The 15,266-nt window shown below is 37.2% G+C and overlaps 1 protein-coding gene across 9 annotated transcripts in view; it reads right to left on the bottom strand.

The window, feature by feature from the left end:
* Window positions 1-15,266, bottom strand: part of PHF14 (PHD finger protein 14) — a 233,057-nt gene that overhangs the window by 180,074 nt on the left and 37,717 nt on the right. For all 9 annotated transcript variants that reach the window (XR_007401929.1, XR_007401930.1, XR_007401931.1 and 6 more), the window contains exons 6-7: window positions 12,703-12,814; window positions 9,605-9,742 (exon numbers count right to left, since the gene is read on the bottom strand). Coding sequence is in view for 4 of the 9 variants with exons in the window: in XM_049093413.1 (XP_048949370.1) it covers window positions 9,605-9,742; window positions 12,703-12,814 (250 nt within the window). In the remaining 5 variants the exon portion in view is untranslated. The remainder of the gene's footprint in view (window positions 1-9,604; window positions 9,743-12,702; window positions 12,815-15,266) is intronic.

The following is a 15,266-nucleotide window of genomic DNA, read 5'->3' as shown; positions in this document are numbered from 1 at the left end:
CCACCAAATTACCTAGATAACCCCCAAATCATCCTGAAAATCTACGAATCGGCCTGAGATTTAAAGAGAGAAGAGCTGGAATGCTACAGTGAGAAGAGTTCGCGCTTCTATCAAGGTAGGAAGACGGGGAAAAAGAAGTAAAGAAACTAAAGGCATCCAAGGGGGAGGCCCGCCCCCCCCCCCCCCCCCGCAAGGAGCCGGGCTAAGGCCGGGGTGAGTGCCCCCAGGACAGGAGAGCTCCGTCCCAGAAAAGCAGGAGTTTCACCAATCTTGCCGGGTGGAAAGGGGCTCGCAGGGAGTTAGAGCAGAACCCCAGGAGGGCAGGGATGCCCTCGGGCTCCCTGGGACACTAACAGACACCTGCGCCCCGAGGAGACCGCGCCAAGCTCCCTAAGAGCTGCAGTGCGTGCACGCTTTGACCCGTGAGCAGCTCGGAGGGATTCGGGCGGTGGCTCCACGGAGGGGGCTGCCCAGCCGGGAGCGCGGTAACAACAGCACAGGCCCGGGAGCACAGGACACCGGGGACACAGCCCAGGATCCGACCTCCCCCTGGGACAGGCAGAGGCCGGGAGGGCCCAGGACAGCAAGGACGCTCCTGCCCAAGCTGAGCAGATCAGAGGCCCCGCCCCTGGAGCATCCAGGCCCTGCGGACAGAGAGCTCTGTAGTTACTGCAGGAGCTGAATCCAGGGCTCCAGAGCTGGCCGCCGCCACTGCAGTTGTTCCTCCTGGGGGGGCCTCACGGGGTAAACAACCCGCACTGAGCCCTGCACCAGGCAGGGGGCAGAGCAGCTCCCCCAAGTGCTAACACCTGAAAATCAGCACAACAAGCCCCTCCCCCAGAAGACCAGCTAGACGGACAAGTTCCAGGGGAAGTCAAGGGACTTAAAGTATACAGAATCAGAAGATACTCCCCCATGTTTTTTTTTTTCTTTTTGATTTCTGTTTGCTTCCCCCACCCTTTTTTTTCTCTTTCTCTTCTTTTTCTTCCTTTTCTCTTTTTTCTTTCTCTCTTTTCTTTCCTTTTTTTTCTCTCTTTTTCTCCTTTTCCCAATACAACTTGCTTTTGGCCACTCTGCACTGAGCAAAATGACTAGAAGGAAAACCTCACCTCAAAAGAAAGAATCAGAAACTGTCCTCTCTCCCACAGAGTTACAAAATCTGGATTACAATTCAATGTCAGAAAGCCAATTCAGAAGCACTATTATAAAGCTACCGGCGGCTCTAGAAAAAAACATAAAGGACTCAAGAGACTTCATGACTGCAGAATTTAGATCTAATCAGGCAGAAATTAAAAATCAATTGAATGAGATGCAATCCAAACTAGAAGTCCTCACGACAAGGGTTAATGAGGTGGAAGAACAAGTGAGTGACATAGAAGACAAGTTGATGGCAGAGAGGGAAACTGAGGAAAAAAGAGACAAACCATTAAAAGACCATGAAGATGGATTAAGGGAAATAAATGACAGCCTGAGGAAGAAAAACCTACATTTAACTGGGGTTCCCGAGGGCGCCGAAACAGACAGAGGTCCAGAATATGTATTTGAACAAATCATAGCTGAAAACTTTCCTAATCTGGGAAGGGAAACAGGCATTCAGATCCAGGAAATAGAGAGATCCCTCCCTAAAATCAATAAAAACCGTTCAACACCACGACATCTAATACTTAAGCTTGCAAATTCCAAAGATAAAGAGAAGATCCTTAAAGCAGCAAGAGACAAGAAATCCTTGACTTTTATGGGGAGGAGTCTTAGGGTAACAGCAGACCTCTCCACAGAGACCTGGCAGGCCAGAAAGGGCTGGCAGGATATATTCAGGGTCCTAAATGAGAAAAACATGCAACCAAGAATAGTTTATCCAGCAAGGCTCTCATTCAGGATGGAAGGAGAGATAAAGAGCTTCCAAGACAGGCAGGAACTGAAAGAATATGTGACCTCCAAACCAGCTCTGCAAGAAATTTTAAGGGGGACTCTTAAAATTCCACTTTAAGAAGAAGTCCAATGGAACAATCCATTGGACTGAATGGATTGAAAAACAGTCCCTGAAAAACAGGGACTGAATAGATATCATGATGACACTAAACTCATATCTTTCAATAGTAACTCTGAACATGAATGGGCTTAATGACCCCATCAAAAGGCACAGGGATTCAGACTAGATAAAAAGCTAGACCCATCTATTTGCTGTCTACAAGAGACTCATTTTAGACAGAAGGACACCTACAGCCTGAAAATAAAAGGTTGGAGAACCATTTACCATTCAAATGGTCCTCAAAAGAAAGCAGGGGTAGCCATCCTTATATCAGATAAACTAAAATTTACCCCGAAGACTGTAGTGAGAGATGAAGAGAGACACTATATAATACTTAAAGGATCTATCCAACAAGAAGACTTAACAATCCTCAATATATATGCCCCGAATGTGGGAACTGCCAAATATATCAATCAATTAATAACCAAACTTAAGACATACTTAGATAATAATACACTTATACTTGGTGACTTCAATTTAGCGCTTTCTACACTCGATAGGTCTTCTAAACACAACATCTCCAAAGAAATGAGAGCTTTAAATGATGCACTGGACCAGATGGATTTCACAGATATCTACAGAACTTTACATCCAAACTCAACTGAATATACATTCTTCTTAAGTGCACATGGAACTTTCTCCAGAATAGACCACATACTGGGTCACAAATTGGGTCTGAACTGATACCAAAAGACTGGGATCTTCCCCTGCATATTCTCAGACCATAATGCCTTGAAATTAGAACTAAATCACAAGAAGTTTGGAAGGACTTCAAACATGTGGAGGTTAAGGACCATCCTGCTAATAGATGAAAGGGTCAACCCGGAAATTAAGGAAGAATTAAAAAGATTCATGGAAACTAATGAGAATGAAGATACAACCATTCAAAATCTTTGGGATGCAGCAAAAGCAGTCCTGATGGGGAAATACATCGCAGTACAAGCATCCATTCAAAAACTGGAAAGAACTCAAATACAAAAGCTAACCTTACACCTAAAGGAGCTAGAGAAAAAACAGCAAATAGATCCTACACCCAGCAGAAGAGAGTTAATAAGGATTCACGCAGAACTCAATGAAATCAAACCAGAAGAACTGTGGAACAGATCAACAAAACCAGGAGTTGGTTCTTTCAAAGAATTAATAAGATAGATAAACCATTAGCCAGCCTTATTAAAAAGAAGAGAGAGAAGACTCAAATTAATAAAATCATGAATGAGAAAGGAGAGATCACTACCAACACCAAAACACAAACGATTTTAAAAACATATTATGAACAGCTATACGCCAATAAATTAGGCAATCTAGAAGAAATGGACGCATTCCTGGAAAGCCACAAACTACCAAAACTGGAACAGGAAGAAATAGAAAACCTGAACAGGTCAATAACCAGGGAGGAAATTAAAGCAGTCATCAAAAACCTCCCAAGACACAAAAGTCCAGGGCCAGATGGCTTCCCAGGGGAATTCTATCAAACCTTTAAAGAAAAAACCATACCACCATACCTATTCTACTAAAGCTGTTTGGAAAGATAGAAAGAGATGGAGTACTTCCAAATTCGTTCTATGAGGCCAGCATCACCTTAATTCCAAAACCAGACAAAGACCCTGCCAAAAAGGAGAATTATAGACCAATATCCCTGATGAACATGGATGCAAAAATTCTCAACAAGATACTAGCCAATAGGATCCAGCAGTACATTAAGAAAATTATTCACCATGATCAAGTAGGATTTATTCCTGGGACAAAAGGCTGGTTCAACACTCATAAAACAATCAATGTGATTCATCATATCAGCAAGAGAAAAACCAAGAACCATATGATCCTCTCATTAGATGCAGAGAAAGCATTTGACAAAATACAGCATCCATTCCTGATCAAAACTCTTCAGAGTGTAGGGAGAGAGGGAACATTCCTCAACATCTTAAAAGCCATCTACGAAAAGCCCACAGCAAATATCATTCTCAATGGGGAAGCACTGGGAGCCTTTCCCCTAAGATCAGGAACAAGACAGGGATGTCCACTCTCACCACTGCTATTCAACATAGTACTGGAAGTCCTAGCCTTAGCAATCAAACAACAAAAAGACATTAAAGGCATTCAAATTGGCAAAGAAGTCAAACTCTCCCTCTTCGCCGATGACATGATACTCTACGTAGAAAACCCAAAAGCCTCCACCCCAAGATTGCTAGAACTCATACAGGAATTTGGCAGCGTGGCAGGATACAAAATCAATGCCCAGAAGTCAGTGGCATTTCTATACACTAACAATGAGACTGAAGAAAAAGAAATTAAGGAGTCAATCCCATTTACAATTGCACCCAAAAGCATAAACCTAGGAATAAACCTAACCAAAGAGGTAAAGGATCTATACCCTAAAAACTATAGAACACTTCTGAAAGAAATTGAGGAAGACACAAAGAGATGGAAAAATATTCCATGCTCATGGATTGGAAGAATTAATATTGTGAAAATGTCAGTGTTACCCAGGGCAATATACACGTTTAATGCAATCCCTATCAAAATACCATGGACTTTCTTCAGAGAGTTAGAACAAATTATTTTAAGATTTGTGTGGAATCAGAAAAGACCCCGAATAGCCAGGGGAATTTTAAAAAAGAAAACCATATCTGGGGGCATCACAATGCCAGATTTCAGGTTGTACTACAAAGCTGTGGTCATCAAGACAGTGTGGTACTGGCACAAAAACAGACACATAGATCAGTGGAACAGAATAGAGAATCCAGAAGTGGACCCTGAACTTTATGGTCAACTAATATTCGATAAAGGAGGAAAGACTATCCACTGGAAGAAAGACAGTCTCTTCAATAAATGGTGCTGGGAAAATTGGACATCCACATGCAGAAGAATGAAACTAGACCACTCTCTTGCACCATACACAAAGATAAACTCAAAATGGATGAAAGATCTAAATGTGAGACAAGATTCCATCAAAATCCTAGAGGAGAACACAGGCAACACCCTTTTTGAACTCGGCCACAGTAACTTCTTGCAAGATACATCCACGAAGGCAAAAGAAACAAAAGCAAAAATGAACTATTGGGACTTCATCAAGATAAGAAGCTTGTGCACAGCAAAGGATACAGTCAACAAAACTCAAAGACAACCTACAGAAAATGGGAGAAGATATTTGCAAATGACGTATCAGATAAAGGGCTAGTTTCCAAGATCTATAAAGAACTTATTAAACTCAACACCAAAGAAACAAACAATCCAATCATGAAATGGGCAAAAGACATGAACAGAAACCTCATAGAGGAAGACATAGACATGGCCAACACGCACATGAGAAAATGCTCCGCATCACTGGCCATCAGGGAAATACAAATCAAAACCACAATGAGATACCACCACACACCAGTGAGAATGGGGAAAATTAACAAGGCAGGAAACCACAAATGTTGGAGAGGATGCGGAGAAAAGGGAACCCTCTTACACTGTTGGTGGGAATGTGAACTGGTGCAGCCACTCTGGAAAACTGTGTGGAGATTCCTCAAAGAGTTAAAAATATACCTGCCCTACGACCCAGCAATTGCACTGTTGGGGATTTACCCCAAAGATACAGATGCAATGAAACGCAGGGACACTTGCACCCCGATGTTTCTAGCAGCAATGTCCACAATAGCCAAACTGTGGAAGGAGCCTCGGTGTCCATCGAAAGATGAATGGATCAAGAAGATGTGGTTTATGTATACAATGGAATATTACTCAGCCATTAGAAATGACAAATACCATTTGCTTCAACGTGGATGGAACTGGAGGGTATTATGCTGAGTGAAATAAGTCAGTCAGAGAAGGACAAACATTATATGTTCTCATTTATTTGGGGAATATAAATAATAGTGAAAGGGGATAGAAGGGAAGGGAGAAGAAATGGGTAAGAAATATCAGAAAGGGAGACAGAACATAAAGACTCCTAACTCTGGGAAACGAACTAGGGGTGGTGGAAGGGGAGGAGGGCAGGGGGTGGGGGTGAATGCGTGACGGGCACTGAGGGGGGACACTTGACGGGATGAGCACTGGGTGTTATTCTGTATGTTGGCAAATTGAACACCAATAAAAAATAAATTTATTATTTAAAAAAATCTATAATCTTATATTGTTTCAAAGAGAATTTTCTGCATGATAACAGAGTATAACGACTCATACTTTATCACAGAAGAAACGACCATGCTTTACATAAAATACAAATAACTTTAAGGCTAACTAATTGGTGTGAAACATAATCACATAAATTTCATTCATCAAAACTGAACCTGTGCTATTGCTCAGCTTTAATAATAAATGTGTTATACCATGATTTGAATATTATAAATAATCTGAAATATCCGCAGTGGATCAGAAAGAAGAAACTTCAAATGGATCCTCACCAATGAGATAAAAGTACTATGTCAGAAGTCATTAGAATATGGAACGTTTATGATGTCACTGGATGAAACTGCCTATATAAGTCGGCCATTAAGGGACACCTGGGTGGCTCAGTTGTTGAGCGTCTGCCTTCGGCTCAGGGCGTGATCTCAGGATGCAGGATCGAATCCCAAATCCGGTTTCCTGGGAAGAGCCTGCTTCTCCCTCTGCCTGTGTCTCTGCCTCTCTCTATGTCTCTCATGAATAAATAAATAAAACTTTTAAAAAAATAATAAAATAAAACAGCCATTAAGAAGAAATCTCACTTAACAAGTCTTTTTAAAAGGGGGGGGACTTCCTAGAATGTCATATATAAGTAAAACAGAAGATATCCCCACAAACAATAGATCTGTTATGCTATTACATTACATGAATCTTAGTCTATAGAAGTACAACCCTAAGAAGTAGCCAAGAACTTGTTAACAGCATGATTACTACCAAAAGCAAACCTCATTGATATAGATTCATAAAAAGTCCTGAGTTTTAAAATATTGTTCAGAAGTCTTTTTAGTTTTCTAATTCTGTTAAGTATTTGTAGCAAAATACCAGAAACATGCAAATATGTTGTAAATCATTTCTCCGCCCCCGCAAAAAAAAAAAAGGATACTTAACAAGGCAGCAAATGTGGAGAAAAGTCATATTTTATTATTCTAGCATCCAGAATTCCTACCTAATCAATTAAGGGAGGCAGCAAGACAAGGAAAATGCCTCAGGTCCAGTTTCCATACCCTGATTTATTTCAATTTCCTCTGTAAATTTCCCCAGCTTAGCTCAGAGATATAGACGTGTAGATCACAGATGTGAACTATTTATTTAGTTAATACTGTGTTTTGTTTCATTTGAATTTGAATACCTTTAGATACTCTCTCCAAATCACTGTAGCCCATACTAAATTTCACTGTCTTGTATATGGCTCTATCACCCATTTTCCTTTCTTTCTTTTTTTTAAAGTTATTTATTTATTTATTTAAGAGAAAGAGAGAGAGAGAGAGAGCAAGCATGCACACCAGTAGGGGAAGGGGCAGAGGGAGAAGCAGACTCTCCGCTGAGCAAGGAGCCCAATGTGAGACTTGATCTGAGATCATGACCTGAGCTGACAGCAGATATTTAACCAATTGAGCCATTCACATGCCCCTCTTTTTACTTTTTTAAAGATTTATTTAATTTAGAGTGCATGTATGCATGTGCATAAGCATGCAGGGAAGGGGGCAGAGGAAGGAGAGAGAGACTTTAGCATGCCCTGGGCTGAGTGGAGCCAGTAGCCACTTGATCTCATGGTCCCAAGATTACAGCCTGAGCTGAAACCAAGAGTCAGACCCTTAACTGACTGTGCCACCCAAGCACTCCAACTTTCCTTATCTACTGTCTACTTCCAAAAAATTGTGAATGGGGCTATACAAATGAACCCAAGCTGCTATAGTATAAAAGGTAAAGCTCTCAGTAAGTTATAAAAGAAATGGCTGCAAAGGAGGCTTCCTGATGGCAAAGCTCAGTTTTCTACAAGTACAGTAATACACTTAACCTTCAGATTCTGACTTAGTTATTCTTGGGATTTATCTGGTCTTCTAAATCTTAGTTGTATTGCCCCTCTGCACTTCTGCCCACCATTCTGAGTTGTAGTCATAACTAATAATCCACACAGCCCTATTATATAATTAATTATACTTTAAGTCTGCCTAAGAGCTGTGAAAATGTTCAATGTTTACCCAGTACCCTTCATCATTAATCAAAGTACAATTCATCAGAATCAGAGACCAGTACAAAACCCCATACCAACATATAACTGCTGTAGAACTCATTTATTCAAAAACTATATCCCTCAAAATCTACACAACAAATTTTCATCAGATTATCTTTTTCACTTGATTCCTGTCTATGAATTAAATGAGCTAGGACAAAGACCCAATATAATAAATATTTTTATAAGACACTGAAAATTTAGCCAGTAAAAGAAGGAATGCAAGAGACTTAGATATACCACAGATCCACCATGAATAGACAGTAAGAATTATCAAGCAAAACATCCAAATACCTGTCTACATAAAGAACTTAAAGAATCAACAAAACTTAGTCTCAGGACTCCTTGAAGTCTTAAAAATTATTGGAGATTTGAAAAGCTTATGTGAGTTATATTTCTAGACAGTCCCCTTTTGGAAATTAAAATAATAAAATTTTAATATATTTATTCATTTAAAAATAATTTCATTATGTTAAGATAAATAACATTTTTATTTATTAAAAATACTATAATTTACACACACAAACTCAGTGAGAAGAATGGTACTGTTTTATATCTTTGCACATCTCTTTAATGTTTAGATAGCTCACATAAAAGAGAGCTAAATTCTCAAAACTATTTCCATTCAGTATGTTATATTGCTATGTTACATAATCTCTGAAAATATCCACTATTGCTCATGAGAGAATTAAGAGTAAAAAAAAAAAAATGTATATACCATTTTCATATTGTTACAAAGATAGTTTTAACCTCATAGATCCCTTGAAAGAACATTAAGGAGCTCCCAAAACACACTTGGAAAACAACTTACTGCTTAACCTAAAAAGCCAATAAACCTGGAAGGAAAATTATAAAATTAAAAAAAAATTGTAAAGAGGCACCTGGGTGCCTGGCTCAATTGGTTAAGTATCTGCACTCAGCTGAGGTCATAATCTCAGGGTCCTGGGATTGAGCCCCAGGTCAGGTGAGCCTGCCTCCCTCTCTACCCCCTGCCCATACTCTCTCCTCTCACTCTGTCTCTCTAATAAATAAATAAATAAATAAAATCTTTAAAAACAAATTGTAAAGAGACAGAAATACAGATACTGAAGACAGAGTAATGATTTTATTTATAGAAATAGAGTGAGGTTATCCAAGATGCTGACATTTTAATGTTTTAAAACAACCTGGATTATGTTTCATTTTATCTGTCAGATCTCCCAATAAAATTTTAACATATTTTCCAAACGTTTAGCTTTAAAAATGAAAAAACTCATATTTTTTTTACTTTTGAAATTTTAGTCCAGTGATCTAGGCAAAGACTTAAAATAAGCTTAATTTCTTTTATGATGCACACCTGTTGTGTAGGACATAACAGAGTCATGAAATGCCTTATGAACATATTCACCAATGATGGGTTTAAATAAACCTACCTCTTCTGCTGCTGCCTCTGAAAGCAAACCTTCCTTCTGGGCACAGGTCACATGGAAATAGGCTCTGCACATCCCTGCATCACAGCTAATGCAAACTCCAGTTCTAGCAAAACGAGGGTCTTCACAGAAGCTACACTCCTATAATGGAATATAGGAAAACTCTCAGAATAAAAATATCTCCAGAACAAGACTTCATTCTCATACAATGCATCCATAAAATACAAATAGTGAATCAACAGCATATTAATAGAAACATTAATAATTATAGGCAAGAAGTTTATATGAAAAATTCTATGGTTCTAATGAACCAAAATTCCATTGATACAATAATGACAGTAATAATAATTTGAAGGTTTACTATGTGCTAGGCACTATTCTAAACATTTTACATATACTAATATATGCCACCATTTGCTACACTATTCCACAATAATAAGCAGAAGAGGTATTATATCCATTTTATACACAGGAAAACTGAGGTGAAGACAGTTTAAGAAATCTGCTCAAAATAACATAAAAAATAACTGCCACATCAGTATTCAAACCAGGGTAATCTTACTTTAAAGTCCATGCTCTTAACACCTAGGCTACACTGATCTGAATAGAATACTGCTTGGATAATGAAAGAAAATAAGTCAGAGAAAATTTACCAGTAAATCAGAGAAAATTCACCAATTTCTTTCACCAAGAAATTGCAGCCAAAGAAATCATGCATTTTTAAAGTATCTTTCAAGTGAATTAAAAGTAATCTTAAGTAAACAATTTGCTCTGGGACATGTTACAGTCAACTATTTATATCCTTTCTGAACACAAAGAAAAAAACTATATAACTAGAAATTTAAACTACTGAAATTACTTCCAATCCCCCCAAATTTATTTATCCTTTTCACTATCCAAACCACAGAAAGAAAAAAAAATTTAGTTTTAAAATATAAACAACTCTAAGAAGAGTAATCTTCATAAAAGAAAAACCTGCTAAAAGAAAAAGAAAAAAAGAAAAACCTGCTAAATTGTGATAGATTGTCAACAGACAATTAAAGAACTGTTTAAAGTAAATATATTCTAAGTAAATTATAAAAAAGGAAAACACAAAAAGAAAATTAAAAAGTTTCAATAGACACTAAAAATGTCACTCTCACACTGTAACAGTCAGTGACTACCTGCTAGGTAGACAGCAACAAACTGACCTATCAGCAAAGAATGAAAACAGCAAGAACTCAATACAGATGTGAAAAGACACCCAAATCCTGATACTCTACTGCTTGGTTAAGGTTTGTTTGGTTTTTTTTTTCCCCAATAACAGTAGAGGGTGTATGATATAAAATATGAGCAAATAGTAATCTAAACATGAAAACAAAAAAAAGAGTGAAAGAATGAAACAGAAGGAGAGAGGAAAGGAAAGAGAGAAATGGAGAAATTATATTATTTCAAGAATGACAATAGTGCAAACAGAACCAAATTGTTCAGGATAGTTCCCAAACTAATTCAGTGTAATATGATATAGCTGAACAAGGGATTTCAGAATGAATACAAGGAAAAATTTCCTGACAATAAAGTCTTATAAGGACTATAGAACAATCTAACAAAAAAAAAGAGAATCTTCTCAATTGCTTGAAACACTTAAAATGCTAGGAAACTAAGTAACTGAGAATACAGGGGAGAAAGTAACCAGGATTAGGAAATGGATACATAGGTCTAGAAGAGCTGTCCCAGTCATAATTCACATCACTGTTTAATTTTGCAGATGAGCCAGAGAATACACAATTTTTTTTACTCCACTTCCTAATCATACTTCAAAACAAAAGCAAGTTATAATGAAAAATCAGCTGACAATTATGTATTTAATGATTCTCTTTTTCAGTTCAGAGGTCACTGCTGGTTTCAGTTATATGAAGTAGTATCTGGTTCCATTGCTTGTAGATTTATGATAAAAACGTGTGCCTACTGAAAATTACTTAAGCTAGTCCCTTCTAGGCTCTGTGTTGGTAAATTATGAAGCAGTTATCAAAAAGTAGTCCCTTTCACTTCCAACAATGGTGGACTAGGTAATTTTTATTAATCCTGCCAGAAACTAGAAATATGGACATATTAATTTTTTTTAAACTATAGATTAAAGGCATCAGAGAGATAATCTGATAATAAGAAAATTCAACAGGAATTACCCAAACTAAAGCACAAGAGTTTTGGAGTGACGCTGGAGGGAGAGCAATGGAGGTGGTAGTTAGAACCTAAGGAGGATATTCTGGATGTAACAGCAGAAACTGTCAAACTCTTGAATTTTCAATATCAGGATTTTTCAAGAATCTTTAAGTTCCCCACCGCACCTAAGGTGTTACTAACGCTATTCAAGAGTCTTCCTTCCCTATTTCCCAAAAGATAGCAACGGAAGAGAACGTATCAGTGTCTACGTCATTCTAACATGACAGGGATGTCTGTAGTAACTATATAATAAGTTTAAATTAATAACTGTATTTTTATCACTTATAATCCCAAAGCTCAAGCAATAAAAACCAATTTTTAAATAATATTTTATTTATTCATGAGAGACACAGAGAAAGAGGCAGAGACATAGGCAGAGGGAGAAGCAGGCTCCATGAAGGGAGCCCAATGCAGGACTTGATCCCGGGACTCAAGGATCATGCCTTGAGCTGAAGGCAAGACGCTCAACCGCTGAGCCATCCAGGCATCCCTAAAAACCAATTTATAAACTACTGAGGCTGAGAATCAGTTGCTAGACAGGTTATGTAGTCATTAACAAAAAAATAACAGTCCTTGAAGTTTAAGTAAAATAACAGGTGCCTCTTATACTCTTTTCATTATTTTGGCAAATTCCACTTCAAAAGTAAAGTCAGAAATTAAGTTTGTATTTGATTTGACCTAGTATGCTGAATGCCACAGAAATAGCAACAGTATCAATTATCATTTTACCCCACAGGTTGGCTTTCTGGGAAAATTACTATCAATAATAAATGATTTAGTCCTAATTGCTCTATAAGTAGTACAATTACTAATAAGCATTTCTGTACTCAAAAATGAATAAAAAGCCATATAAACAAGTAAAATTTTTCTTTTAGACAATCAAGAAAACTTCATCTCACCTTGGCACCATATTTGGAATAGTTCATTTCTGTTAGTGTTACTGGTCGTAATTTGTCAATATCTCCAAAGGCTACTCCAGGAACATACAGGGCACAAACAATGTGAACCCACCTACAACAAGAGAAAATATGATTTTGCTATCAAATCCTTTCATAAAATGCCCAAGAGGAAAATAAACATAAAATGTGTCATCTCAAATAACTACTGAAAGAATTCTATGGTCAGATCTCAGAATCTCACACAACTAAAGAATATGGAATAAGGACAACTGCAACAAGCATTACTTTTCTAGCAGCTTAGCCAAAGCTAAGACTTTACAACTATAATTGCCTTTCACTTAAATTCATTGTACTTTGCACTTACCTGTTATTCTTAAATATTTGCACAAAACCACTATTCAAATGAAACCAAAGATTATTTTCTTATGTGGGGAAAGATATTCATATTCATTGTTTTAAGCATCTGAGAAGTAAGGATCTAATTTAAGGACTGTGAAGTAATTCTGTAGTAATTAGGTAAAACTGTTCTTTCTTGCTACTTTTTTTCTAAAAGCTGTTGGATAGTCCTTCAGAACACTTTAAAACAATTTTTGGTGTTCATCCTGACTTTCTTTCTTCCCAGGTTAAAACTGATTCTAGAAGACTGTCCAAAACATTATATGGTCTCTTTCATTTGGGGAATATAAAAAATAGTGACAGGGAATAAAGAGGAAAGGAGAAAAAATGAGTGGGAAATATCAGAAAGGGAGACAGAACATGAGAGACCCCTAACTCTGGGAAACGAACTAGGGGTGGGGGCAACTGGGTGATGGGCACTGAGGGGGGCACTTGATGGGATGAGCATTGGGTGTTATTCTATATGTTGGCAAATTGAATACCAATAAAAAATAAATTTACAACAAAACAAAACAAAACAAAAAGACTATCCAGAACAGTTATAATAATATAAGGAAGTCCTTTTCACATTATCTGTTCACCATATAACCCTTGTACTACAACTTATATGCCCCACATGTATTTTTTTTAAGTCTGAATGATGTGTAACACTAAACAAAGAATGCTCAAAGTTTCAGTACACTAAAAAGAGAGTTGATTCTATTTTTTAAAAGCTGCACTGAAACTTTTGAAATGCATTAGGAACCTCTTCTGTTTACTTACAACCACAAAATATATGGGATCACTGGATTTTGAAATTTAAACAGATCTATATCACTACTATAAGGTAAAAATGAGACAGCAAATCTTTCTTAACCTTGTGACTATATTAACAACAAATTCCGCTTTACAGCCTAAGAGGCTATGATTGCTACATGGTTGTGTTTTGTGACACACCATAAATTTTAAAAGAATAAGACTAAGAATCATTTTATAGAGGCACTGGGGAAAACAGTGACAAATCTTTAAAAATTATCTTTTTTATTGAGAAGAAAATCCAAGATTTTGAGATTTTCTTGGTAGAATGTTTTAATCTAACCTCCTCCAAACACAGCCCATGGAGTTCAATAAAAAGATACACATCTTCAACAAGCAGCTGCTTTCTCAATTTAATTTGCACAGTTTTTTCATGCTCCACTGGTGTATTAAATGCCACTGTACTCTGTAGGAGTTTATCTTTGATAAACTCAACAGCTGGCTGCTTGCCTCATACTGACCTTCTGAAAATGTTTTAGTACAAGTCATGCAAGTACTACAGATTTGAACTGCCATTTCAGTGTGATTGGCACACAAGTGTATCATTTCCCCCAACCACTGATGTGAGGATGCCAATTTGGGTCTTTATTAAAATGCATATCAAACAGCTGAGACAATTTTGGTCCTTTTTAATACCTGTTGCAAATAATTTTTTGTGCATTTGTTTAATTGCATACACTCTAGAACTCTGTAATTAAGACGAATGGAGAAATCAAAAAGGAATAATTTTCTTTGCTACTTTGACGTCCATTTTGCTTGGAACTATAAGGGTAGATGTTGATTGGTGAAAGGAACAGAAAACAGGCACCACATAAAACCACCAAAAAATGAAGAGCCAAAGTTGTCATTCTAGCAGAGAAACTATTAATATATCCTTTTAAACTCACATATTTTAATACAGCAAACTAAGTGGATACTAATCAAGGACTCAAAACAGGAAATATCTTAAGCAAATTTGTTTTTCAAATGTGTTGTATTTATAGTGCCTTTTAATAGGTAAAATAAATCCACTTCCATTATGTTATTTTCATTCTTCATTTTTTCATTCAGTAATCAATTATTAAGTGACTACCAAGAACAGAGCACCACAAAGGCAGTTTGGAAGTTATAATTATGTAATATGAAGTACTTGGAGCATAATGTTGGGCATGCAATCTTTAAGGATTAAAGTCTATCTAACATTTCCCATAATTGGGTTTATACAAGACCACTTAAGACAAGGTAAAACACTCTTCCTAAGGAATGAAATAAAAATGTAATGACAGAAAGTACTGATGGTTTTCTCACATTAAATCACATCATTTTCTATGAAGAACTTCCAGCTCCCATTAGAAACAGATTGTAAAAAGTCTAATTAGCCCATGTGATATGTC

The sequence above is a fragment of the Canis lupus genome, chromosome 14 (assembly GCF_003254725.2).
Source record: "Canis lupus dingo isolate Sandy chromosome 14, ASM325472v2, whole genome shotgun sequence".
Taxonomy (NCBI): Eukaryota; Metazoa; Chordata; class Mammalia; order Carnivora; family Canidae; genus Canis; species Canis lupus.
This window is presented reverse-complemented; position numbering and strand designations above follow the sequence as displayed.